The sequence below is a fragment of the Colletotrichum gloeosporioides genome (assembly GCF_011800055.1).
Source record: "Colletotrichum gloeosporioides strain Lc1 chromosome Unknown consensus_36, whole genome shotgun sequence".
NCBI lineage: Eukaryota > Fungi > Ascomycota > Sordariomycetes > Glomerellales > Glomerellaceae > Colletotrichum > Colletotrichum gloeosporioides.
Genome location: NW_025544681.1, coordinates 1,020,640 through 1,046,892, shown reverse-complemented (window position 1 = coordinate 1,046,892; position 26,253 = coordinate 1,020,640). Strand labels below are relative to the sequence as shown.

The 26,253-nt window shown below is 54.0% G+C and overlaps 7 protein-coding genes across 7 annotated transcripts; 2 read left to right on the top strand and 5 right to left on the bottom strand.

The window, feature by feature from the left end:
* Positions 1 to 504: 504 nt before the first annotated feature.
* GCG54_00006203 (Pentatricopeptide repeat-containing protein 2) lies at positions 505 to 2,400 on the top strand (the record flags this gene model as incomplete). The annotated part of the gene is made up of 1 exon (XM_045406214.1): positions 505 to 2,400. The coding sequence occupies one exon, from the start codon at positions 505 to 507 to the stop codon at positions 2,398 to 2,400; it is 1,896 nt and encodes a 631-aa protein (XP_045265597.1).
* Positions 2,401 to 2,837: 437 nt separating this feature from the next.
* GCG54_00006202 (uncharacterized protein) lies at positions 2,838 to 3,977 on the bottom strand (the record flags this gene model as incomplete). Its single annotated transcript, XM_045406213.1, has 4 exons — positions 2,838 to 3,101; positions 3,150 to 3,662; positions 3,719 to 3,846; positions 3,935 to 3,977. 4 exons carry the CDS (start codon positions 3,975 to 3,977, stop codon positions 2,838 to 2,840), a joined length of 948 nt encoding a protein of 315 aa, XP_045265596.1.
* Positions 3,978 to 5,119: 1,142 nt separating this feature from the next.
* On the bottom strand, positions 5,120 to 10,625 carry GCG54_00006201 (Dual specificity protein kinase YAK1; the record flags this gene model as incomplete). The annotated part of the gene is made up of 6 exons (XM_045406212.1): positions 5,120 to 5,832; positions 7,758 to 8,537; positions 8,591 to 9,329; positions 9,385 to 9,544; positions 9,608 to 9,807; positions 9,867 to 10,625. The coding sequence occupies 6 exons, from the start codon at positions 10,623 to 10,625 to the stop codon at positions 5,120 to 5,122; spliced, it is 3,351 nt and encodes a 1,116-aa protein (XP_045265595.1).
* Positions 10,626 to 14,692: 4,067 nt separating this feature from the next.
* On the bottom strand, positions 14,693 to 16,436 carry GCG54_00006200 (Oligouridylate-binding protein 1; the record flags this gene model as incomplete). The annotated part of the gene is made up of 5 exons (XM_045406211.1): positions 14,693 to 14,892; positions 14,956 to 15,085; positions 15,145 to 15,792; positions 15,844 to 16,014; positions 16,071 to 16,436. The coding sequence occupies 5 exons, from the start codon at positions 16,434 to 16,436 to the stop codon at positions 14,693 to 14,695; spliced, it is 1,515 nt and encodes a 504-aa protein (XP_045265594.1).
* A 4,322-nt stretch (positions 16,437 to 20,758) lies between these two features.
* On the top strand, positions 20,759 to 21,783 carry GCG54_00006199 (uncharacterized protein; the record flags this gene model as incomplete). Its single annotated transcript, XM_045406210.1, has 2 exons — positions 20,759 to 20,815; positions 20,869 to 21,783. 2 exons carry the CDS (start codon positions 20,759 to 20,761, stop codon positions 21,781 to 21,783), a joined length of 972 nt encoding a protein of 323 aa, XP_045265593.1.
* A 384-nt stretch (positions 21,784 to 22,167) lies between these two features.
* Positions 22,168 to 23,371, bottom strand: GCG54_00006198 (uncharacterized protein; the record flags this gene model as incomplete). Its single annotated transcript, XM_045406209.1, has 3 exons — positions 22,168 to 22,923; positions 22,973 to 23,173; positions 23,225 to 23,371. 3 exons carry the CDS (start codon positions 23,369 to 23,371, stop codon positions 22,168 to 22,170), a joined length of 1,104 nt encoding a protein of 367 aa, XP_045265592.1.
* Positions 23,372 to 24,497: 1,126 nt separating this feature from the next.
* Positions 24,498 to 26,156, bottom strand: GCG54_00006197 (LON peptidase N-terminal domain and RING finger protein 1; the record flags this gene model as incomplete). Its single annotated transcript, XM_045406208.1, has 1 exon — positions 24,498 to 26,156. One exon carries the CDS (start codon positions 26,154 to 26,156, stop codon positions 24,498 to 24,500), a length of 1,659 nt encoding a protein of 552 aa, XP_045265591.1.
* Positions 26,157 to 26,253: the final 97 nt, after the last annotated feature.

Here is a 26,253-nt window from a genome sequence, read left to right as displayed (position 1 = left end):
AGTGTGTAGAAGAGGTGTCTAGTTCATGGTTTCGCGAACAAAATCGAGACTGCGGGCAAAGTGAGTTGTTGGCGGTTCGGCGTGGCTATCAGAGGGTGGAAACAGGCATGTTGTGAGCGGAAATCGCAAAGGACGGGGTTCTAGGCACTATAATTTGGCCCGTTGCAAGGGGCGGCGCGTGTTGAGAAAAGTCGCGTCCGTGTTTGCGACGCGTTCTGCTTAATTGAACTGGGCCAATTGGTCCACTACAAGCATATGGGGCATGCAAGAGGCCTGGCCCCGCGGCTCAAACGTCAGTGGCCTGCGTGACACGCTAAGCATGCATGCCGTTGTACGGATACAGAGTACGGATACGGAAACCGATATTTCACTAACGTCCGATAAGATAAGGCGGCAGCTTCATTCTCAGCAGCTTCAGTCACTGCAAAATTTCCAAGTAACGGCGCATCTACCAGCACGATTAGGAGTTTCTCCGGGCGTGCAAAATCAGAATCGATACCCAGCATGTTGGCCTGTACGGCGTGTCTCAGGAGGTCCACCAAGCCCATCAAGGCAGTAGCTTTGTTCGCCGGGACGCCTCGCGTCTCTCAATATGGCCTGCCGCTGATCCGACTAAGCCATGCCGATGCAATTACACAGGAGAAGTTCATGCGGAAAATGAACGCAGCACCCCAAGAACAAGAGGTGCCAGCGAAAACTCAAAGAGAAAGAAGGATCAAGCGGGTTGTTGAGAAAGAACTCGAGTACTCGGAGGACCGCTGGAAGATTGCCCAGCAAGTCCAAGCGATGCTTAAAACGGACCGTCACGAGGAGGCCGTCCTCCTGGTGAAAGAAGCCAGCAAGAAAGACGATTGTGCTGTTGCCTGGAACCACGTTCTCGACTACGAGCTCGTCACCCGAAAAAGCCCGGCCAACGCATGGAAGCTCTTCAACGACATGAAGAAGCGCGGGCAGAAACCCAACGAGCAGACTTACACTATCATGTTCCGCGGTTTTGCCCACGTCCCTCAACCCGAGGCCGGTGTCAAGCGGGCGGTCCAGCTGTACCGTACTCTATTGCAAGATACAAGAGTCAAGGCGAACCAAATACACCTCAACGCTGTCCTCCAAGCATGCGGCCGCGGGAAGGACATTGATTCCATGTTCGCCATCTTGGATTCGGCGGACCCGAAGGCCGGTCGCGGAGCAGACGCACGAACATACACGACCATTCTCAATAGCTTGCGCTTCAGTATCATGTCCAAGTCTAGCCATGATATCGGAGGTACCAGGGAGCCAGCGGGCACACAACAGAGCGAGACGCTAAAGGTTGTTGATCAGTGCAAGCGCATCTGGGAAGAGGTAATGCGCGAGTGGCGAGCCGGAAAGCTTACCATGGACGAGGAGTTGGTCCTGGCCATGGGGCGCATACTGCCAGAAAAGGAGTTGATGCAGCATTTGCAGGACACCATGGGCATACCCAACTTTGAGGACGCCAAAGTCAAAAGGGACTGGGGAGGTGTGATCAACGAGGATAATGTCATTAGAGGTATCGCTGCCGTCAGCAACAAGCGATCTCAGAATGACCAAAATCGCGATGGCGTCAACCTCGCGGTTCCAGGTCCAAAGACACTCTCCCTCCTCATTTCATCCAGAGCCACCCAAAGACAGCCCCGATTAGCCACCGATTACTGGAATCTTTTCGTCCTTCACTACGGCCTAAAGCCCGACGCCGGCAACTTCCAACTATACATGTCGCAACTTGAGCGCCGTGGAGCCAGCGCCCTCGCCATGAACATCCTCTCAGAGATGCCCCAGGCCCAATTCACATCATCTCTAGTACACCAGGCCCTACAAGCGTGCCTCCGTGATAATATGAACCCCAATGCCTTCACCAATGCCACCGGCATCATCGACAACACGATGTTGCGTGCAGAATCTCTGAAGAACGATAGGCGGTTTCCCCCACGCATCGACATCCTCGCGCTAGTTCTCTACCACCGAGTCGCTGTGGCAGCAGACCATGCCTTCCGCCAGATGGCCAAGTCTGGCAACCATGAGGGTGCGGATCGGGGCTACGGCAAGCAGCTGGCTTCGGCCGTCGAAAAGTTATATGGCCCTATGTGCACGGCCAAGCAAGGTGTGCTGGCAGCGGCAAGACCAAGTGCCAAATCCAAGGCCAAAGCCAAGCCGTCCGCCGAGAGAGGGGGCGAACGCCGCATCGAGTTTGCGAAACTCGTCCTTGATCTTGCTCGCAGCCTCATCGCTACGGTCGACAGGATCGAAAGGAGGCAGCTTCTCGAGCAAGGAGATCAGCTTGAAGATCTTAAGAAGAAGCGAAATGCCATCAACCGTTTCGTGGTCGAACTGACTGACCCCCAACAGCAGGACTCCCAGCCTGCTGTGTCCACCAGCATATAACTTGATGTGCAAAAACGGTGACGAAGCGACAGGGCTGTATCATAGGAAAGGCGCCTCAAAACTATTATCATCTCCAAAATATACCCATTTCTAGCTGGACACTGCTTTTTAAGTGCATTTCTCTTCCAAGTGGTACAAAACGCGGCGAGGTCCAAGAGGCCATATTGAGGAAAGGGTGAAACCGAAATGACGACTTGATGCCAAGAAGCGATAAGAACGTTTTCTACTGTTACATGTGCTGCTGAGCAAGTGATACTAACCTCTCGCAATCCGTGAGAGAAGAGAGAAGAGAAAAAGGAAGAAAAGAAATCCCCGAATATTCGCTGCAACAGGGAAAAGCATAAACATGAGTCGCTTTGGTATTCGACCTTCCAACCGCTCTTTACCAACGCCAAAGACAAGCATCCCGGTTTCTGATTCAGTGTTGCTATGACTGTTTACCGCCGTCCGCCGCGGTTCCAACCGTGTCCTCTGCGGTTACCGCCGCCGCCGCCGCCGTTGCCTCTACCAACCATCTTATCACTGTAGAGGCCGTTGCCTCCGGTGTTGTCGGCCTGGACAGGCTCAGGGAAGCCGTTAGATCCGTCAATGACATTGCTCGATGTAGGGCGAGCATTGCGGGATACGTTAGTGCTTGCTGGCGCAGTGGTGTCCTTGTAACCGCCGGGCTTGGGGTACACCTTGATAACACGCCCGTCGGCCTGAGAATGTCAGCGAGCAGTTCGACTCCCGAACATCCTAATACTCACGGTCTGGTTGTTGAACGTAGAGATCACAGCATCGCCGCCCTCCTTGGTAGCGAAGACCATTTCCGCCACGAGCAACGGCATCGTCTTGAGAATCCGGCAACTAAGCATCTCACCGCCTACGGGTGTCATCGCGCTCTCGATGTCAGCGGCCGTGGTGCCGGGCGCGAAGTTCTGTGCCATGACGGCAAAGGGACCCGCGAGACCCCGAATAGAAAGACCTGGTCTCGCTGCGGAAGCGGGTGTCATTTGCACGTCGGCCATGGCATCGGAGCGCTCAATCGCATTCGCAACCCTCGCGGCCCTCTGTTCGTTCCGTCGCTCATTTCGTCTGCTCATCGTGGCCGCGGAGGGCTTGCCTCCAGGCGCCGAGATGCGAGACGCAAGGCCACCAGCTCCGGCGCCGTTCCGTCCGCCGCTCACTGTGCCATGGAGATCATGCGTCCAGTCGCCGTCGATATTACCAGCGGGAACGGCCTTGGGACCGAGGGAGGCGGTACGCTGCTGTATCAAGCGCTGTCAGCTTGCGTGCTTCTGTCGACTCGACTCGAGCAAACGGGCGGCGGCTATACCTTCTTGACACCAACTCTGCTAGCCAGCGAAGGACCTGCGCCAGGCTTGAGCTTCGACGGGGCGCTTTGTCGTCTATCCTTCGAAAAGATCTTCTGGGCCAGCGCCTCGTTCTTCTTCCTCTCTCGTCCTGCGCATCCCAAGAAAGACGTCGGTTAGCGGCTGTTCCTAGCCGGCAACATTGTACTTCAGAAGAAAGGGGGAAAGGACATATCTACCTTCCTGGATAATCTTCTCGAATTCGGTTGCAACCTTGGCCATTGTGAAATTTCCGGGGGAGAATCCGCGGTTGGGTGTTCTAGTCGCGGGGGTTGAGTGGCTGTCGCAAAACGAAGGCGTTGCGATTAGGTCGAAAGGCAGGGAGCTGTAAGTGCGGCAGCTGCGACGGTCGGTGTCGCCGGGGCAAGGAAGCGCAGCAGTGTCCAGAAATAAATGTCCCTTGATGGAAATGGCGGTGCGCAGAAACTTCCGAGATAGCGGGCAGAAGAGGCTTTGGAGACGGATTCTTAGCAGAGACCCTGGGCGACATGGGAGAGAAAGTTCACTTCACATGAGGCTGACTTCAGCGCGCGTTGGTTTGCGAGGTCGCGGCGTGGGAGCGTGTTCCAGGGGTCTCCACACACTATTTGCTCATTGGACGTTGGCCACAGCTGCTAACTTCACAAGGCCCGGTTATGTACAGCTACCTAAGGTACACTGAGGTGAACCTCCAAATGTGTGGGCCACTACATAGTAATTGCAAGGGACGGCCTAATTCTCCTTTGTCTGCGCAGCTTTATTTATGTTTCCTGTGTAGTTAATCACCCCTATCAAATAGAGTAGTAGAAATAAGTGGTAGCAATGATCATGATAGCGGCGACGACGACAGCAACAACAGCAGCAGCAGCAGCAGCAGCAATAACAATGATAGCAGCGACGACGACATCAAAGTACATTGTATTACCACGGGAAAAGCAGTCGCTCCAGCACAGGAAAATAGGCAGTCTCATCGCAAGGGGGCCAGAGCTTCTTGGGGCAAGCCAAACAACAGGGACGTTGTCGGTGGCTTCCGTTGCTTTTCTTTCAAGCCAATGTTTGTTTTCGTTGCTTGGACTTTGCACCTGGCGTTGCAGCTAATCGTATAATCTTGAAACGTCTAGTCTTCTGACTCAACTAATCTACAACGCGACGGTCGCAGCATTTCCCTTTGAAAGCAATAGTCGTGCATGTGTGGTGTGTCATTCCCGTCTTCAGCAAACAATATTTGCGTCTCTGTCCCATATCTGCCTCTCTTGCGGTGTACAAAATACCCAATCCCCGTTTTCAATCGTTTAGCTGCATCAGGACGGTGATCCCGATCTTGTGGTCTGCCTTCAAGTGCTCATCACGGGGCGCCCCGGCGACTTGCTGAAGGGTTGGCTCTCCTAGTTTCCGTTGTCAGACATTGTCACGTTGGCAGCGCTCGACGAGGTTTCCACCGGCTCGATAAATCCACGGAAGAGTTCTGTCTCTTCGTCCGCACGCCACTTTGGCGGATGGCGAGGATGCGTGGTTCGCAATCGGCCCTGCTGTTTATGGATGCTTGATTTTCTGGAAAGTTGGGTTGAAGCCGTGATGCGAAGTGGAGATGCATGCGGGACAGTGACCAGCCCTTTCTTTTCTCTCAGCTTCTTGTTGTATTCATCCCAGGCCTGCGCGTCTTTCGATCCAGGGTCAGGCAGCCCGGTAGCGGTCATGTTTAATACGGGCTCCTTGGAGATAACCCAAGGTTTGGGTGGGCCCGGGACTCTCTCGAAGCACACTTGCCCTGTCTTTGTGTCAATGCTATATTCCCAGTGGTGATCCGTTGGTCTGTCTGCCCCGATTGGTGTGAGAACACCAGCTGTATCCTCTTCCGCAGTGCCAGTGGGAAGCGAAGCAGTAGAAGCGGCAACGTTAAGCCGATCTATTGGATTTGATGTTGTGGCTGTTTTGTCGTCTTTGGACTCAACGGGCACAGCTTGCAATTCCCCCGCGAGACCATCTAAAAGCCCGTCAGAGGGCTTGATCAACTCGCTCGCACTGGTAGGCAGTCCCTGACCGAGTTCATGGAGTGTGATCTTCTTAACGACGATGACTGGCTCGGTGCTCATTGAGTCTGTCTTGTCGTTACGTTCGCTAGCCACAGCGCCATCCGTCTCCCGTTTGAGAGGATTGCACTGCTCCTCTGACGGGTTTTCCGGAAGGAAAGCCATGGACGCCAATGTCATCTCTGATCGCTGTAAGGCCGATGCCTCTCGAACACGATCCGGCTTCGTTTTCTGGTTATTCTCCCGATGACGTACATGTGGCGTCTTTGCCATGCAATGTACGGCTTTTTCTGCCCCTGAAGAATCAACTTGACTCGTCTTGTGCAGGATTTCCTTGGGACTCAAAGCCGTGGAGTGGCTGACAAACTCGAGGTCCAACGACCCAGACGGCTTGATGACCAGAGGTTGGGGGGCCGGACAGTGCGGGACCTGAACCTCGCAGTCACTAGGCTCTTCGTCGACTCGGAGTTCGTTTCGAGATTTATACCTTCTGAGGCCATTGTGCAGATGAAGGTGAGTGTCGATCACATCGCCCAAGCTTCGTCGTTTTTTGACCGCCTTGTTTCCTGCCGAAAAGCGTGCGTTAGATGCGGGCAATACTGAGCAAGGCGTAGAGCGCGATGGTACCTTGTATGCCCTTTCCTCTGTACTTGACAGTTGCACTCCATCCTTCAGCGTGCTTCGGAGCACTAGGGCAAAACGTGGAAGGCTCGCCGTCCCTTTCACACTCTTTGCGTTTACCGAATATCCTGGGCTTGGCAGAGATGATAGACGGCCACCATCTACGCCAAGAACGACGGTCACTAGAACAGTCACTGGAGGAAACTGAGCTTGCGTGGCTACGTTCGGGGGCCTGCGAACTGCCATCCCCGTATGTTTTGTTCCTTTGTAGAAGCGGGTGATCCATGCTAGACCTGAAGTCCTAAACGAGCTTGTCGATGAATGAAATTTGCTTACAGATTATTATTGCTAGGAGCCAAGAAGAAGAAGGTGAAGCTGTGGTTGAAAGCTGTTGGAGTTGAAGAGATGACGAGATGGAGAAATGGAGAGATGTCGAACAGCTACTCAAGTAGTGGCAGTGGGTTGAAGAGGTGTCGGAAGAGCGTTCGAAGACAGCAGAAGCGTTCATAGCAACAATCTGGAAGGCGCTCGGGTCATACTCTTCCCTTCCCTTGTAATAGTAACCGCTATAGTAATTTTGATAGTGTGCAGATGTGGACACAGAAGGCACTACTCACCGCTGACCAGCGTGATTGCTACCGCCACCGGGAATTCAAGCTGAGGCCGGTTCACATCGTCTCACTGGGTACCTTGACCTATGATCTTCACTTCGACCCATCAAGCGCCATCTTCGCTTACAGCATTGTATTGAAAGGACACAGGTGGCAAATCATGTCAAGACGCCATCGCGGCTGGCTTTGGCATCGCTTCCGCATTAGTAAAACAACAAGAGTAAAAGCCAACCTGCCGTACCCGACACCCGTGCGAACCTAGGACGGTGGAGGTTGTTAGGTAGGAACCTTCTCTCAAGTGTCGTCGAGGCCGTCCGCCTCCCCGCAGGCAAGACGCTTCCTTTAACGACCCAACGCCCCTGCCTTTCGTTTCCCTACACGTGCATCATCCCATCAAAGCTCCCGTGCATTGCGTGTCATTGCCCATCCCAGCTCATGTCGCTACGCCCGCCTCTCAACAACTCCCTCCATGCATACAGGCCTTATACGACAACGACAGCCCGCAAGTTGGTTCTCAAGGCTCTTGGGTATCATACGTCATTCCAGCTTCCATCTCGCAGACCAGGGCTTGTTCTACACTGACCAGATCATCGCACTAGGACACGTCAATTTCAGGGCTTTCCTAGTGTGAAGACTCTTAATCTCGCAGACCACTTCCGACAAGTCAATGTCGGTGTCGCTCGTGGCGACATCGAGACGCAGATTTGAGGTGATTGTGCGGCTGTCATCTAACCGAAATCAGTGCCATGGATTTTGGTTACCCATAAAGCCCTCCTCCAATGTTCGCTCCTCAAGGTTGCGGATGAAGTCCCGATTACCTCTTCCACCTTGTTGGGCCCGGCTCCCGCGTCTGCCTGCCCGACCAGGTGTGTTGTCCATACCAGCCATAGCTCCGTCAGCAGGAGGGGGGTAGTACGCTGGACTGGGTTGCAGTCGGATGGGTTGGCTCGGGTCAAGATGACTAGCCACACGCTGAATGGCCATGGGGATACCACTCTGCTGCTGCTCCATGGTGGAAGCACGTTGACGAGGGGGCCGCATTCCCGTTTGGGGGTAGAGACCGGGCTGCTGGGAAACATTGCCGTAAGGACCGGGTGGCATTTGCTGCGGCGCTTGAGCCATCGGCATCTGCGCATACCCGCCTTGTTGCGCACCATATGGCGGTGGTTGAGTTGCGTGGGCGTTACTTGGAGAGTACATGTTGTTCGCGTACATCGGGGTGCCTTGGGAGTGTCCCGGCTGCTGGTATTGTGCAGCCATTGAGGCATAAGCTCCTTGTGCGGCGGAATTCGCCTGTGCCTGAGCCGCCTGTGCCCTTTGCTTGCTCAAAGCCTCAGCCTGTTGCTGCTGTTGAGTCCCTGGTGCCGGAGACCTATTCAGAGAACTAGACTTCAGGTTCATCGGCGGTACAAATGGCCCAGTGAATTTTTGCTGGGTAATAAACGGGTGCAGCTTGGCTTGCTGCGGCGACCAACGCTCCAGAGGGTTAATGTTCAATAGACCCCTGACAAAGTCAATGAAGGCGATTCTATTGTTCATTTCTGTGCTCAACGTCAGTATTTGTACGTAGGCTGCCCAAACTAGTCTGGCTCACCTCTGTCGATCTCGCTTTGCTTCATGTTCTTGCGCGGCATGGGGTAGGACTTGATGATCTCCGGGAGAGTGTTCGCCTGGAAGTACTTCTTGCTAGGCTGCTCCTTTGTTGAGTGTTCCCTGGCGTACTGCTCCATGCTCTTCAGTTGATACGTTCGTCGACCAAACTCGTCCTGCCTTTTTTCAAAAAACTCGCCAGCTTGCTTGCCCATCTCGATCATCCAGTTCGGTGGGTTTCCAAGCATGTCTACGATACGGGAAACTTGGTTGTACTCGGAGGAGCCGGGGAATAGAGGAAGTCCCAAAAACAGCTCTACAACGATGCAGCCAAGTGACCACATGTCGATGGCAGAGGAGTAGGGAAGTCCCAGCAGAACCTCTGGAGATCTGTAGAAACGCGACTGGATGTAGGTGTAGACTGTTTGGCGTTCGTCACATGCGGATCCGAAATCGATAATCTTGATGATGGGGCTCTCGAGATTCTTGAGCAAAATATTCTCCGGCTTGAGGTCGCAGTGGATGAGACGGGCTTTGTTCAGCAGTGCCAGGCCGTTCAGGAGCTGTTGGGCAAAAACGCGGACGAGAGTTGTGCTTAGACCTCGGAACTGGTTTTGCTTAATCAGCTCGTACAAGTTGACACTGAGAAGCTCGAACACCAGACACAAGTGTTGGCGATGAATGAAAGTGTCCTTGAGTCGCAGAAGGTGGTGGTCATCGTTCTTGTCGAGCTTGGTGTTGAGCTGGGAAATAAACGTCAGCGCTAGGGTCACGTCAAGTTCGACGGAATTGTCTCACCAGATCCAGAACAGACACTTCCATCATACTTTGGTTGAAGTATGCTGTGCGGTTCTTGATGACTTTTACAGCCACAACCTCTTGAGTCTTGAGATTTTGACACTTCACGACTTGGCCGAAAGTGCCCTGGCCCAAAACATCCAGGATAAGGTACCGATTCCTGTGTCCCATGTCAGTACTATCCAAACGGCGCGTATCCGTTCACTTTTCATTGCAAACGCACTTGTGACCAGCTTCTTCAGAGCCCAGTATGTCGTTCACATAGAGGATGTAGTCGCTGTCTTCGTTGTCGTATCCGTCGTTCTTCACGCCCTTGCTTGGCTTCGTTAGGACCCGACGGGGGTTACGCGAGGATTCGTATTTGAAATTCGGGTTGCATATCCTGTAAGTGGCAGGCAGGTGCACCGTGAGCGCTTGCAGGGGCTGGCAGAGTGGGTTAACAAGGTTCGGTTGTGGTGCAATCGCGGGGTATTTGTGCTTACACTGATAAATCCGCCTTCCGGGTTGGCGCGGCGGAAAGGAGGCTGCGAGCTGACCTTTGGCCGAAGGTCTGTCGGCCCTCTGCATGGTCTGAATTCGGGAGCAGGTCCTCGCTGAGGAATCGGGCGTCGCGGTGATTTGGGGTCGGCGGCAAAAGCACTGTCGAGGGCGGCGACAGTGGAAGACGGATAATTCTCATGGCCCGAGGCATAGGGAGACATGGGGGGGACCTGCTGTCCCTGCTGGCGACTACCATAATGGGGGCTCTGTGGGAGATAGTCGGATTGTCTCGTCGGGGACTGTCGTTGTCCCGGAGGTGATGCGAACTGACTCTGTGCGGACTTGGGCGCGTAAGGCGAGGTGGGGGACAGGGCCTCCATTGGCGAATACCGTTGGGCAGCAGCTGAGGGCTCCTGGGACGAATACAGAGTGGAAGACCGACTGCCTGAGAGATGGGACTGATGATGAGGTCTCATCGGGTACTTCATTCCAGCGTATGAGTCTTGCACATCGTGCATAGGGATGTCGCCGTTCCCGTCGCGCATCTGGGGAGTGGACATGGGGGAGGTGGCAGCGCTGGCAGTGTGAGAAGAGATACCTCCAGGGCTCTGATATTGATCGTACTTGAAGCCGGCAGGAGGCTGGCCCTGGGGAACCTGCTGTCCGTTGTAGTCTCCCCTGGGCATCTGGGCGCCAGTGCCGTTGTATCTCCTCGCAGAGCCGGCCGAGTCGGCATAGCCCTGCTGCCACTGGGAGTCCATGGCGGCGGGGGAACGATGTTGACTCGGAGGAAAGGGAGCGTTACGGTCGACCGAAATCGGTTGGATTGAAAGATGGGCGAATGCGCGGTCGTCGGTGATGTGAGAAGGAAGAAGACCGGGGCCGGGTAATTGAGCTGATGTCGTCGCTGGCTTCTGACTGCACGCGTTAGGCGGACAAATGGGGCCGGGCTGGACTGGCTGCGCTGGGAATGGTAAGGTTGGGAGGGCAGGTCGCAGGTACGCAGTAGTGCGAGTCGCTTTGGTCAAGACCCGGCAAGGTAGGTAAGTATGTAAGGCTCCCAGGACAATGCCGTCGTGGATGGGTGGCCTGTCTTGTGTGGCGTCTGATGTGCGTGTGCGTGTGTATGCGTATGTGTGTGTGCTGTTATTGCTGGGGACTGCTCAGCGCAGTGAAATGCGGTACGATGAGTTGCGCCGCGGGCAAGGCCGCGGGCGGGTGGAATAGTGAGGATGGGGGACGACGGCGGGTTTGTCGCAGCACCTCGGAGTAAGGCACTAAGCAGGCGGGCGGCAGGACGTGGTGGTCGGGCTCAAGCTCAGGCTCGAAGACTGATGCAAACCAAGCCCGGAGCGTGGCAGTCGCCGCAGTCGAGCCCTGAGGACAAGATTCGGGGGAAATTGGGCTGTGTCAGCCCAAACTCTCGTCGTGGGAATAAAGTTTGAAGCAGGAGGTTGGCGGTAGTATTCTTCTGAGGAACTTTTAGTGATAAACCCGTCTCAAGATTTGCGAAACGAAGGTGATCGTGAAGGCGACAGAGAAACCGACGTGCTTGCGGAAGATGGAGGAGGACCACGTAGATTGACGACGGGGCTGTGGTGTGGTGGTGGTGGAGGAGCACGAGGAGCTGACATCAAGGCCGTGAAATGGGGGGAGGGGGAGGGGGTAGTGATGGATGTGGTGGGAGAGAAAGGATGCGATGCGAGCATCCGCGGGCCACGATGATCACTGCAAAACAGAGCGGCCGTAGCAATACAGTCGCAACCAGTGTGGACAAGCACCGACTGGTTGTGGAGAGGTAGAGAGAGAATGTGTGTGTGAGCGGGAGAGGGAGAGAGACAGCAAGCCTCAACACAATGGAGGCGACAAGCAATTAAAGCAGCAGGCAGGACAGCGCAGAGACGGGGAACACGGCCAGTTGCCGCTGTGCGACAGACAATGCCAACTGACGGGAGCAGCGAGCGTTGTTTTGCTTGACCTTAAGCTACCTTACACACACTGATTACAAGGGCCCGCCCTTACTGCCCGTGTCTGGCAGTGGACGCCAGCAGATGGACGCCCAAACACGGCTGCTCGTCAAGCTCCCTATGTCAGACAACTCATGATACTTTCCAAAGGCCATCCAGCAATGCGCAAATGCCCAAGGTGAGGTGGTGAATTGGAGACGAAGCAAGCGGGTGGGCGGGCTTTAACAAGGGTGTCGAGTGTGAAGTGTACGTGGGGTTCGCGAGTCGATGAAGCAGCAGCGTCGGGGACACTCGCGGGCCATACTGGAAGTCAAGGCCAATGAGGTTTGCAGCAGCGCCAAAATCCGCGCGGGTAAAGGTACGTCAGGTTCGGATTGGGTTTCCATGTTCCCTACCGGTTGTGGACAGGTTGGCCGGTGCGCGGAGGAGAGGAGTGGACAGGATGCTGGGAAGCTTCCCATCTTCTACACCATCACGGAAGCATTTCAATCCATGGGTATGAAGAAAGCTGAAAAGTAGCCTTTGGTCTCTTCTGGCGTTTGCAGTTCAGAAGAGGACACGTTCATTAGCTGTGACTTTGCGACGACGACGGCGCCGACAACGTGGGTCCAGTCTGGCCTGGAAACAACGATTGACTGATGTGCATCTGATCCAATGGCACTTAGTGTGTCCCTTATGTGTTTGCGCGCCGCTCAGAGCACCTCAAGCACTCGAATGTGGGTTTGCTTTAGCTACCTTAAGCCGAGCCCAGCCCAGCCCGACGTGCCAAACGTTCCGAATATCCGCTCCCAGCGCAAGGAAACGGATACTGCCATTTCGAATGGAAAGCTGAGACGTCTGCTAAGAACCCTGCTGCTCCAAGAGACCAATCTTGGTCCTTGGCTCTCTCTTGGTCAGAAAGCCTGCCGCTGTTTAGAAGCCAGAGCAGGGTTGAACAAGATGAGTCTTTTGTTTGTTTTGTCCACAGCAGACCTTGGTAAGGTAAGGAAGCACGGAAGGTAGTGAGATATCACAAGCAAGGGCCGCACCGATTCTTCATCAGTCCCCCGTCGCTGCAGATGTTGTCGCCCTTCCTCCAAATTTGCTCTGCGTGCCACCAAAAGAAGATAGGTATGCCCCCACATGGCGATGTACCTTCCCTTCAAGCGAAGAGCGACAACCTCCCAGAGTTCTGATGACTGCGGAATGCGGTGCCCGTACATGGAGCAATTGACGGTCTCAGAGCGAGCCGATCATCACGGCCATCATTTCGCCCCTAATGTCATTCAAGCTCCTTGTCACTCAACCTCCCAGCCAAGAATCAAGGAAAAATTCAAAGCCGAGTCGTCCCAAAAAGACAGAAGCTCCTGCAGGTGGGCCGCAGCTCTGCGCTACTGCAGTACCTACGTAAGCTGTCTGACCCTCGCCTGGCTCGCTACTTTACCTGACTGGCAAGGTAGAAGGTGGGCTGGGGGTAACTTTTATGACATGGGCAACAGCAGTAGATACAACATCACAACGACTCCTCAAGAACCCCTTTGACTCAGTGGGCATCAGATAAAAGCGCATATCTATATCTGCTTTATTTTCTTCTCAAGATATCTGCTAGAGGGCTGTACATCAAAAACACATCAGCGGAACTGGCAGGAGTGATGGCCTTGCAGATGACGACATGTCATTCTCGGAACTGCTGGTCAGCGTCTCTCTCACTGGGTTTTTTTTTTCTTCTTTTTTTTCTTCCCCTGCCCATTTGTGTCGTCATTCGCAGGGTTCTCCGGGAAGGAATGGGTAGGCTAGATTTGGGTGGCTGTCTTTTATCCAGGATATCGGTGTGCCACGATGATTAGATTCCAACATACGGGGAGTCTCTGCGGCATTCAGTTGGCTCCAAACAGCATCTGTGGCAAGTTTTCGCGTCCCTCGCGCTGAAAGGCAACATTCGGACGTTGCACCATCCACTCAACCAATCCAAATGCTCTCATGTAAATCTCACCATGCACTCCAACATCAATCGCTAGCCCGCCTTGAGATCCGGCGAATGTCTTGCAATGTTCTTCTTTAATTTCTTCTCTCGTTGTTTCAAACCTTTTCTCCATCCCGTCACACTCCGAACTCGCTAATCGCTTGTCGCCTTCCATACTTCCTAACCAACACAAACATCGCAGCAACCCCAATCTGCACCTCTCCTCTCTTCTCCAGTCTGATTCTGGTTCGTACATATCTAAAAGGGGGAGGGGAGGGGGCCGGAGCGTGATCCAAGTAACTGGGACCACACACGCATGAGTGAGAATGAAATGTTTTTGGGTCCATAAGAAAAGATAAGAATAGAAAGTTGTGTCATAAGCTCGTCAATCCAACAGATCCGTCATGCTGAAGAGGTATCCATGAGAGAACAGAAAGTAGCAAACTTTTATGTCAACGGAACAGCATATCGAGTCTGCCTCTTACCCCGACAGGTTGAGAGAAAATGACCGCGTAAGGAAAGAAGAAGAAATATCTGTGACTTTGTGGGAATCACTTAAGGCCGTAGAAGGAAAATACGAAGACGTAGTAAAGAGCATTCCGGAAAATGCACATGATGGCCCCATCGCACTCCCAGTGCTCACACAAGAGAAACCGACACATGTCCCTCATCGCAGATGAAAGGAGAGACAGAGAGATAGAGAGACGCCTTGGCAAGAAATGATTTTTTTGGAAAACATGGGAGATGTGTTGGTCATGCCATTTCTGCCACCAGAAACATCAAGAACTCCTCAAAGATACCCCTAAATCCCGGCAATCGCTGTGTATGCGCGCAAGCATGAGAGACAGAGAGATGTGCTCGTTTCAGCCAACACGCAAGGCGATACGCTCTGGCTTTCCACCAAGGCCGTTTCGAACATCTAGCCCTGGTATCCGGCGAAGCCGTTGTTGAAGTTCTGTCCCTGAGGACCCTGGGGCCACTGGGCATTGGGTGGCTGTTGACCACGACCGTAGCCTCCTGCGCTCTGGGGTCCGCCGTATCCCATCGGCTGCGCTCCGTAACCGGCCGGGGACTGAGCAGTCGGGCCGGCAAAGTTGCCATGCTGACCGCCGTACTGACCTGAATGAGAATGTTGTTAGTTCCAACCGATGCGCGAGCTTTAGTCCGAGTTCGAGCACATACCACCATACTGAGGGAAGTATGCCGTCGGGGTGCCGGGGTAGCCTGGTCCGGAAGCACTCTGCGGGCTGTAGGCCTGCTGGGAGGGGTCAAAGCCAGCGCTTTGAGGGTTGGGAGTCTTGTCCTTGCCCCACTTCACAAAAGAACGTCAATGCTGCTTCTCCAATTCGATTTGGGGTGATCCAAGCTTACACTGCACTTCAGAGGACGTCCATTAACATTATAGCCGTTCATTTGGCAAATGGCCATGGCCGCGCTCTCGTGACTGTCCATCTTGATGAAGGCAAACCCGCGGTCGGCCTGGAAACGAGACTCGACGACATAGCCGAAATTTTGGAAAAGCGGGACGACATCATTGGGGGTGGTATAGGGGGTCAGGTTACCGACATAGCAGGTCGTCTGCCACGACGGCGTCTGGGCCAGAACAACCTCGTAGCTGGCAACGCCGTGAGCCGGGAACTGGTGGTGACCAAACGGCGTCGTGGGGGTCAGGCCCATAGCCTGCATGGCTTGCTGCTGTGCGATGGATGGCTGGCCCTTCTGGTTTGCCCAGTTGCAACGGATGGCGCGTGAGCCGAGCCACTCACCGTCCATGGAGCTCAGAGCCTTCTCGGCATCAGGTCGATCGCGGAAAGCCACGAAACCGTATCCACGAGATCGTCCGGTCTTCATATCCCACATGACACGGGCCTCCGAGACAGAACCAAAGGCGGAAAATGCCTGCGTCAAAACCTCATCGTTGACCTCGTTGCTAAGATCGCCAACAAAGATGTGGAAGTGGTTGGATGTGTCCTCCTTGCTGGAGGTGTTGGACTGGTATGCCCAGTTGACTCGGATTTCCTTTGAATTGGTCAGTTTCCGAGTGGCATGGCGGGGTTAGGCAATGCATACGGATTGATGAACACGTCTTCCGTTCAGGGTCTGCATGGCGCGTTCAGCGGCACCAGGGTCATCGTACTCAACGAAGCCATAGTTGTAGCCCTTTGCCTTTGGCGCAAAGTCAGCAAATATTCCAACAAGGGCCAAGGAGAAGCAGAAGGCTTTTCCAGAGCTGACGCCAAACTCATCGGAGCCAGCAGCATCTCCGCCCACAGTGTACACACGGATCAAATACGCACGTTCTTGTCGGGAATAATCTTGACGTTCTGAACATGGCCCGTCGTCTCGAAGATTTGACGCAAAACGTCCTCAGTGACACGCTGGTCCAGGCCTCCCACGTACAGCGCCCGCTTGTTAGGCTCGGGAGCTGCGCGGCGGCCGAACCCCCCGGCACTGCTAGGCGACATGATCTTGTCAACGCCAGAAAGAGGCGATGTGACGGCAGTCGGAATCGGGTTGGTGTTCTGGGGAATGTGCAGAGGCGGAGGCGGCATATGAGCCGGGTTGGACTGGCCGTTCTGACCATTCTCGTAGCCTGGCGCACCGGCGTTCGGCTGAGGAGGAGGGGGCAACTGCGCCGCGTTGGGAACACCGTTGTCGGCCATTGTCTCTTCGTTCGGTATTAGGATGCGATCGCGCGACGATTTGGATCTCGAGAGATTGATTGGAGCAGCGTCGACTTCGTGTGTACTGACGGTCAATAGCAATATTAGGGCAAGTAGTCAGAAACCTCAAGAAGCAGAAGTCTGGAGCAGTCTATTGCGCAATCTGACGGTTGGAACAGCGAAGCAGCGAACTCGTCGTTTCGAAAAGCAGGCGGTCGATTTTTCGTAGCTGGGTAGTGGCGTAAGGAGGGGCGGGAGTGGTGGTGGTGGTGTTGGTACTGAAGAGTGTTCCCCGAATGTCTGACGTGACCCTAGAACCCCAACGCAAGGCAAAGCAACAAGGCCAAAAGAGCGAGAGGGAGAGAAAAGAGGTGGGGGCAATTAGGACGAGGAGTCGAGTTGTTGTTGGCGTGTCGACTCGTCCCAGTGCCAGAAGGTAGGTCGAGGTCGAGGCTTTTGGCGGTCTGGGTCAAACGACTTGTGAGTTGACTCTGGCTTGGAGGTGGAAGGCAGCCGAAAGTCTCTTGGAAAAAATGTGGACGTGGAGACGGGATGAGCAGTGGCAGCTAAAAAGGACGTCGACCCAACGTGACAGGACAAGAGACAGAGAGAGAGGCAGACGCTTAAGCGGATAGAGAGACAAGGGGAAGGGCGAATGATAAGAGAGATGCCGAGATTGAGAAGCTCCAAAGTACTTTGAGTGGACTGTGCTGTGTGCTGTGTGCTTGCTGTACCGGCCGTTGCTGCGGGTGGTAGCTCCAGCTGTGGCGTACGTGGTGTTAGACGACTTGAAATGATGAGCGGAGACGAGCACCAAGGAAACAGGCAGGAAAGAAGAGGACTGGAAACCCCTGAAGGGAATTACGACAAAAACCGATCCGAGGAGAGAGACGGGAGAGGAGGTTGCTGGTGGACGTGGAGGGGAGGAAGAGGAGGAGGAGGAGAGGAGAGGAGATTCTACGATGGGGAGGGGGCTGGCTGGCGGAGGGGAAGGGGAGCATAAGGTATGGAAAGAGGGAGAAGAAGGCGGGCAATGAGGGGACTTTCATCATCCCAGGATTGGAGCACTAAACAACCCAACACCAAATTGCCTTGCCCGTCTTGTCTATACTACCCATACCTACGTTACCTATGTATCCGTACCTCCTTCGCCCACGAAGCTCACTGCACACATACTCACCTTACCTACCTGGCCTCACATGAGTACTTGCTTGCCCACGCAGCCCTGCAGGATGCAAAGTGTGCAGCCAGAATTCCCAGCGCCTCCGGTGCATATCCTGTCCTCCTCAACGTGCAATTGGACGAGGATCGAGTGCTGCAGCACCAGCGCGCGCAGCATCACACCTGGCACCTACCTGCCTGCTGTCCAAGGTACTACCTTACCTACCTACCGGGTGCCTGCCTAACTTACCTGAGTACAGCTGCACTCTTCCTCCAACAATAGGTACCTCCTCTAAGCGCACTTCCAGATTTCAGCATATGGATGTGACGGGTCTTCAATCCCCACCACCGGCCCCAGAAGACAAGATTGGTCCGTTGAAGGTCTCGTCCAGCCCAGCCCAGTGCCAGGCATTTGCCTGTCCTGCGAGCCTGTCCAATGGACACAGCTGTCCCCTATTCCCAGTCAGCCCAGGGTGGTGCTCCTAAACCCGGGTGCCCGTCGTTGGTCACTCAGCGGCGTGGGCTTTTTACCTCCTTCGTCTGTTTGTTGCTTGCCGCCGACGTTGAGTACACTGTACTTGTCGTATCGCGCACTCAACGCCGAGCCCCGCATGTCGAGGGCACTTGGGTCGAGCTTCCCGGTAGGTCAGGGCTTGTGGCGTGAGCAGATGGGATGGCAGCAAAAAAGGGGTGTTGCTGCAACAGATAGATCCAGCCTAAGCGACTAACGCTACACTAGACTTTCTCTGGTATGAAGCCACCCACTGCCACTGACTGACACTGACAATGTGGAACTTTCAGCATCGCATGAAGACACGCCGCACAGCTGTCAACGACAGCCCGCCGCTTGGGATGGCGACGGCGACTTGCTTGCCCATAATCAACTGGCTTCCTCGGGGACACACTGTACTGAAGACCGTGAGGGTGGCCATAAGACGACGCATATAGACAGCATGAATCGCATAGTATATGTGGGGTCGGCTATTCGCGGTGGCTCAAACGCGTCACATTAGATGAGGACGCCAACCGCTAAGAAGCACCATAAGATGAGCTCGAATGAGGCATGAAATGCGTGAGCTGACGAGCAATATTCGAGTCAATGGAAGCCCCGGCCACCGCATCCAACATTGGCTGCAAACAAGTCGATATAGGAAGGGGTTTAACAACTAGTGCAGAAATGATGGAATCCTCACAAAATCGAACGATTCCGTCAAGATGGGATATTCCTGGTCCTACCTCGATCACTTACCTTTTTCTCGCACTACTGCCTTGTCCATCCCCACAATCATTACGATCGAGTAACGAACAATTGGGAGCCGCATGGCGATGCTGGACATCTAGTGTCCAAGAAAGACGGCTCTTTATATAAGAAGGAAAGGGATCCGCTGGCACTACCTTAGATGGGGTTAGGAGATTGCAAGATGCTTCTAGTGGCCATTGAGCCTCACGACACCTCCCACTAGAGGAAATTCGCAGCAAGCCCATGTTGCATAAGAAAGAGACATCGACGACCGAGGGTTTGGATTACGAAACTGTGTTGCAGGACACGACCAATTTCCCGGGAGAAGGGCTCCCGGCACGGATGGGACGAACACCATCAGCTGAGTTAATCCACTGCATCGCGTCGGCGATAGGGCTACCCATACCTCCGTTTACCGTTACCTTCCCGGGGCGCTACCCATCCGCAACAACGGGCCCCCTCAACGACATCTGAGAACCTCTTCTTTGCATCCCGGAAAGACATCGAGTTGATTGGTTTTTATCGAGCGTATGCTAGATAGGCAGATTGCTTCCCTCCTTGGGGTCTAGCATCCCCGCGCGAGGCTGCTCATGCTTCTAACACTAGCCGTTCTGTAGCGAGTTGCATGGTACGGATGCGGGAGAGAGCGTTTCTGGGCAAAAGCAGACGATACAGGTCGGAACACGCCGTTACGCTGAAATGGGCCGAGATCCTCACATGAGCGTAGCCGGTGGCCCTTAGCCTCAGATTCTAGGAACCAAGACACGAGCTTCCCACATGGCATTTCCATGTTTCAAGTCGACTGAAAGCCCCCCCCCTTCCTTCAATTGCCTTTCGTCCCAAGATTTTGATCTGATGCATGGAAAGCAAGTGTGGGGGACGAGAGACACAACCAAACAGCGGGCGAGGGGAAATGCCCTTCGGAGGTACGGTGCTTGCCTAAGGTACCTCCCATAACTAGGTGCCTTCAGGGCCTTACCAAAGGGAAGGTACCTACCTACCAGTCTGAGGTAAGGTACGGTCGATACCTTATGGCGTCAAGGCGTTGAAAGTCCGCGCAGTACAACTGCCCGCCTGCCCGCCTAAACATCCCACGTCTGCGTCCACACCCGTGCCGTGTTGGGTGCGCGGGGTGCTGCCAGGGTCACTTCTTTTTCCATAGGTTGGCGCTGAGAGAGCTCAACAGCGGGTGCGTTAGCGCAACTGCGCGGACCTACAGCCATTGTGAGCCTGAGGCTACAGTCTCTCGGCTCTGGACCCACCTTGTTTGCTCGGGCCTCTCCGTTATTCTCTGTCCCTGCGTGCGGTACGTATCCACGCCAGTGGGTGGTCGGAGGCTGGCAGTAGACAGCTTCAAACGACATCAAACATTGATGACCCGCCGAATCAGTGTCACTTACAGCGATCAGCAGCAACCACATTCACTCTCAGTCATTGTCATAGCAGGTTAGGGGCCCGGGCTGTCACTGTGTTGAACACGGCTTCACTGAGGACGCCATTTTCATGTCCACATCTGCGTGCCAAAATCCTTGGTTTGGCATCAACTCAGGCATCAATTCAAGCATCGAAGCGACTTGTCAACGTATCTCGTCCTGACGAGGCCGATTTCCACGAGACCCTTCATCCTTCTCGCCCTTTCAACCAGCTCGAACAGCTTTTGTATACCTGGCCGCATAAGCCGGGGCTCGGCCGGTACATCCCACTGAGATGGCCACCTCGAAGCCGGCCGATATGGATTCTGCAGAGGCTCTTCAGGGGCTCATTAATGACGCGGTTAATTGCACCTATCAGGACTGATTGGAAGGACTACTGCTTACTTTGCTCCTTTTCTTTATAGCTCGTACAAACAGGAAAGGCATTGAAAGCCTGGGGTAAGGATGGCAAGCACCAGCTTCAGGCTCACATTTCCCTCCAAACAAAGATGCCGGAAATTATTGAAAGCTTCCACTGGAAGCTAGATGACCTGGAGAGCGAAATCGTGAGTCGTTATTCGGTCAAATCGGGATGTGTCTTCTCTGACCAATGCGGCAGATCAGAGCAAAGGCAGCTCTGCAGAGGGATCTGGACAGGATACAGGAGGCAAGACGACCAATTCAACAACCGGCCCCGGTCGATGCGCAGACAAAGTCACCAATGGCCATCGACCTCGACTCCTCATCCAGGGAGCCGTCTCCCGACCAAAAGGTTCAGCTCACACAAGCTTCGGGCCCGCATAGGGTCCCCGCAGAGCCGAGCGCGGCTCCATCGATGGCCCCCTTTCCCGATATGGGCGTCAGCTTCCAGCCGCCGGTAGAGCCAGCGCAGGCAATCAAGCAGGAGCAGGCACCGGCCCCTCCGGCTATGATGGCGCCCATGGGCGACGTGAAGCCCGAGGTAAAGACGGAACCCATTGCCACACAGCCTCCGCAGTCTGGCGCCCCCGAGGCCCCAATGGACGATCTATTCGGCCTGGGAGGAGACGCGGGCGGCAGCGGCGCGGAAGGAAGCAACTCGGAGTTCCACTTCACCGACATGACATTCAGTCTTGCCCCGCCAAATAACGACTCTCAGGGCCAAACCCAGTCTCAAGACGCCGCCATGGATATGTCATTCGGTTCTGGCGAGATGGGCGGCGATCTCCTGTCCCTCGACAACCTGCTCCCGCCGGACAATGCCAACAACGTCAAACCCGACACCAAAGCACAAGCAGCGCCGGCAGCAAGTGCGCCGACACCGGCGGTAGCCGGCCAGGAGAAGCCTGCCGAAGGCAAAATGGAGAAGCAGGACTCAACAAACTTGGACGACCTCTTCAACCTCGATGGCAACACGAGTCTCGATGGAATGGATCTCGACATGAATATGGGCGGCGACGGTGGAGACGGCAGCACCTTCGATGATATGTACTTTGGCGATATGACGGAGATGGAGCACGGCAAGTTCGACGATGCCTTCTTTGGGATACAGTGACCACCACGAGACAGGTCTTTTATTTTGCTTGGGAGTGTCGGCGTCTTTGGCCAAGTGTGTTTCTTACAGTTTGTGGGTGGCCTCGCAGTACGCAATGCGAAAAAACCTGGATCTTGGCAGAGGTTCAGGACGGTGTTGGAAGCCGGTAGTGTGCCTCATGGAGCAGTTGCCTCGAGTTTGGCTAAAAGAGTCCATCTCCATACACGGCACTATGGAAGCATTGCCTCGTTCATATTCGTAATGGCATCGGATCCTGAGGGCTCCTTTGGTATCAGATACGGCTGTCGTTATTCATCTGGTATCCCTATCTCTATCTGCGGCACTGCCCAATCATTTCTCTTAGTACCATCGTCTTGACCCTCGTCCTCATTCTGTCTTGTCGTCTTACTGGTCCTCCTCGCCCTGGTACTCATCCACCTCAAGATATTTGGGGTTAAACTTGGCACCGGGTATAACCCCATTAGTAGAGCCTGCGGTCTCCAGACGCATCATCCGTCCTCGAGTCCTGCTGGATACCATGCCGGCCTGTAGATCTTGCCGGACCCTATCTTCACCATAAAAGTCGAGTCTTGAAGCGGCCAGGACCTCTGCCAGCCGCCTCCCGCTCACAGGGATCGCTGCACTTTTTGTGCAGACATCTTTTGCTATCTCCAAGAAGGCGACATGAAGAAGTTGTATCTCCTGTTCCAGATTATTTCTGTCCTTGTGGAATTGATGGCTCTGGCAGATAACAGGACCCGATATCAAGCCAGCAACAAGAGAATCTTCGCAGAAGCGGCACCGCAATGACACGTCAAAGTGCCGTAGGTTCCTAATGCGTCGTAGTGCAGCCCATGGCTTGGAATTGGGACTGATCATGCAGGAAGTAGGCCCCGATTGTCGACGGTTTGCGAACCATGTCGCTGGCGTCGGATACAAGATGCCGGTGGTGATGCCGATGTCGATCTTCAGACTTTGCAACGAGGTACATTGAGACAACACATCTGCTGCCAGTGATACAGCCTTTTCTCCGTTCAGGCAAACCCCCCACCACGAAATGATGCCGAGGCGTATTTGGCATAGCGAAGAGCGACGAGCTGGCGTCAGAGCCGAAAGGAAGATGTGTAACGATGTCACTGAAGGAAAGGCGAACTCGTTTTCCTGACACCATGTCAGTATAGCGCCAACGCCAAGCTCTGCATTGGCTTACTTTGTAGAAGAACGGGTGGGCTAAGATTTCGTCATAAAAGAATCGACTACTTAGAAGCAAGCTGGTAAAGGTGCGTACTGCTTGTTGTCGCGATTTGGGCAGCAGTGGAGCAGTCTTGAACTTGTTGGATCTGTCTTCGATTTGGACAGGCCGAATGGGATCGTCTTGTACTACTGCCAAAGAGTAGATCATCAGGCGGATCTGCACGTCGGGTCAGTCTGTCTTGTCCCAGTTTCGGAGGTTCACACGTACCTCTGCAGGCAATACTTGGAGATAGTTACTGGCGACACCCTTCTCTATCGAGCAGGCCACAGCAGGTTCCTTGGCGGCTTGCGAGGTCTTGGTATACTTGGCCGTCACTGTCTTGGCTGTGACCTTGCGCTTGCGTTTGGGTGCCATTATGGGCGAACACGATGCACCGTGTGGTGGTGAGGTGCAGAGTGTGAAGTGTCGAGGTTAGGTGGGAAGAGGCGTGGTATGTAGTAGCATGTTTTTCTTTTTTTCTTTTTTTCAATGGGTAAACGAAAAAAGAGTTCGTCTGTCACTCGGCCAGGAAGGTGCTGATTAGTTCTCGACAGAAAAGGTAAGAGCGACGTGACCTACCTACCTAGACAGTGATTAAAGTAGCATGAAAGAGCAGACTGATGAAGTGTTGGGAAAGAGTAACTCACGCGCCAGCCACTGTTTCTTTCCCATCCCGCACGTCATTTCGCCTCCCAAAGTACGTGGACATAATATCCAATGCCTCCAGATTTGTGAATGCCGCCCAACTCTGGCTCATATGCCATCAAACAAAAACTTGAGCTCGTATTGAAGTAATGATTGAACCAAACAACGCAGGAGTTCTATACTTGTCTGGTATGTCTTATTAGAGGCATTCTCAAAGGGCAGATAAATGTAACCTGTCTTGACTTCTGGAAACTGCGGATGCCTTTCGTGCGCCACATCATAACAACGTGAAAACAATGTGAAGAGCGATGATTCGCTACCGAGATTGCAGTGGTCCTCGACTTTGCATTAGACATAGCTATCTAGTAGCATACTTGCATAGCCCAATTTTGGTATCTGTATCATGATGTAATGCGTTGAAGTGTCCTAGCTTATGACCGATGCAACCATGCAAATGCGAAAACATGTTCATCCTCCTATATATATTCTCCTTGAAGAGGCATGGCACAGAGAGCGCCCGCAAGCCCCTGTCGCTTCCTTGGCCCCGGCCGGCATAAAACACCTAGGCCACTCGCGTATGACATGCAGTACCGTTGGCTGGACTAGTCCCCAGCATCAGAAGATTCTGCAGTCTGAGAGGGACCTGAGCGGCCGTCAATAAGGGCACCCCTGAGAGATTCTGCACCTTAGCCCGTCTGTTTCATTGTCTGATAACAAGCAAACGGGGGCAGCGACATCTCCAATTCAGCCTCAACCCCGTGGGGGAGTTTGAACCGAAGTGAAGTTTAAAAAGATGCGATCAAACTCAAAAGCAGGGATGACTGCCAAAGGAAAGCTTGAGTTGGGCAAGGGACACTTACCATCTACTTGACTCCCATTCCAAGACCCAGCCGCAGCAGATCTTGAGTCTCTCTCTGACACTCCTCGTGCCGAGCAATTTGTACTTTTCGTACTCCTTAGCAGGCAAGATGCTGGCAAACCACCAAGGAAATAGTGCCGGGTCATTGGGACATTCTCCATAGATTGCTAGCATCCGTTGTGCCAGCCAAGGCACGCTTTGTTGCCGCATTCTCTCAACGAATGACACGCCAAACGACAGTAGCTCGCTCGTTGGCATCTTCGAAAGATCTTCGGGTGTGATTGTAATAGAGGGCGTTGTCGTCGAGTCCTCGCTTTGATGTGTATTCGCGCTCTCATATCTTTCCAGAGCTAGTTGGGTTTCACTCGCCTCCAGATCTTCCTCCTCCGCAATGGATATGTCGTCAATCCTCTCAATCTTCCCTACCAGGTACCCGTCCAATATACCATGTCTTGTGATCCTGAACCGAGAGATGCCAGTTGTTTCGATAAGACTACGGCCATCGGCAAAATATTCCGCATTCACGATCCGCAGCAAGGTACCTTGCTCCTTGAAATGAGTGTCGTTGGCCGTGCGCGGCCGCTGTGGAAGGACCATGCCGAAGGTTCGATCGCCTTCGAGTGCTCGCCGAATCATGAGTCGATATCGTGGCTCAAAGACATGGAGAAATGTTGGCATCATGGGGAATGAAAGCGTACAAACGAATATCGGGATGTCAAATTCCCGATGTCTGTTCAATGCCTCGGCAGCCAAGGCATCGCCTCTAGTGAGGACTGCGTCGGCCCAAAAGGTTTGAATGATAGTCTTGAGGTGTTCGTTTGACGGACAAGATTCCCGGTACAGTAAAGGACTGACAGAGAGGCCCCTCCGACATATGGGGCAGTATGACGAGTGGTCCAAAACCCGATGCAGGCATGAACGACAGAAGGTATGGCCGCAGACCGTCGTCAAGGGGTCGTAAAACAAGGCATAACAGACCTGACAGTCCATTTCTGTCCTGACAGATTCCTTGACTTTGGAGAAGGTCTTAGTGTCTAGAGCAGCTGCCTCATCACCATGGGAAGATACTTCAGCAAAGGCAATGTCAGAGTTGTAGTCCAAATCGCCCCCTTCAGCAAGTGTGTAAACCGCGATCAGCGGGCCCCCACGGACGACCCTCGACGTTGTCTCATGGGCTTGCTCTTTCGTGTTGCTATCGCCATGATTTGGTGGTTGTATGACAATGTGTGAAGAAATTTCGGCGACTGTTTCCGCCATCCTTGCCTTCTCAATCTCTGCTTTGAAGTTGTTGACTGCCTTGGTGAGGATAACGTCGACACCACAATCGCCCACCGCATGGTTGCGACCACAACCGGGATAGGGACATTCGAAGCCTTGTAATCTGCCCGGTGTGGCTGGATATGATATGTTTTCTCGGGCGTGCGTCTCGGGGAGGCATTCTCTGCAAAGGCTTCTGCCGCAAGGGAATGTAACGGGCTCTCGGAGCGGGCGCGAGCACTTCCGGCACTGAATCAAGCGAATAACATCTCGAACCTGATCGGCCAGCAGAGGGCGCTCAACAGTGCCATGGTCCTTTTCGTCCTCGGCTTCGTGCACCGGGTTGGACGTCAAGGCCGATGGTCTGCTCTCGACGACCCGGGGCTGGTCGGAGGACATGAAGCGTCTCCTCCAGCACGGCGCTGGCGCGGGCAACTCGTCTCGGGGGTATCTGGGAGGGTTTCGGTTCGTCTCGTAGCCTCTACTTCCAAGTTGA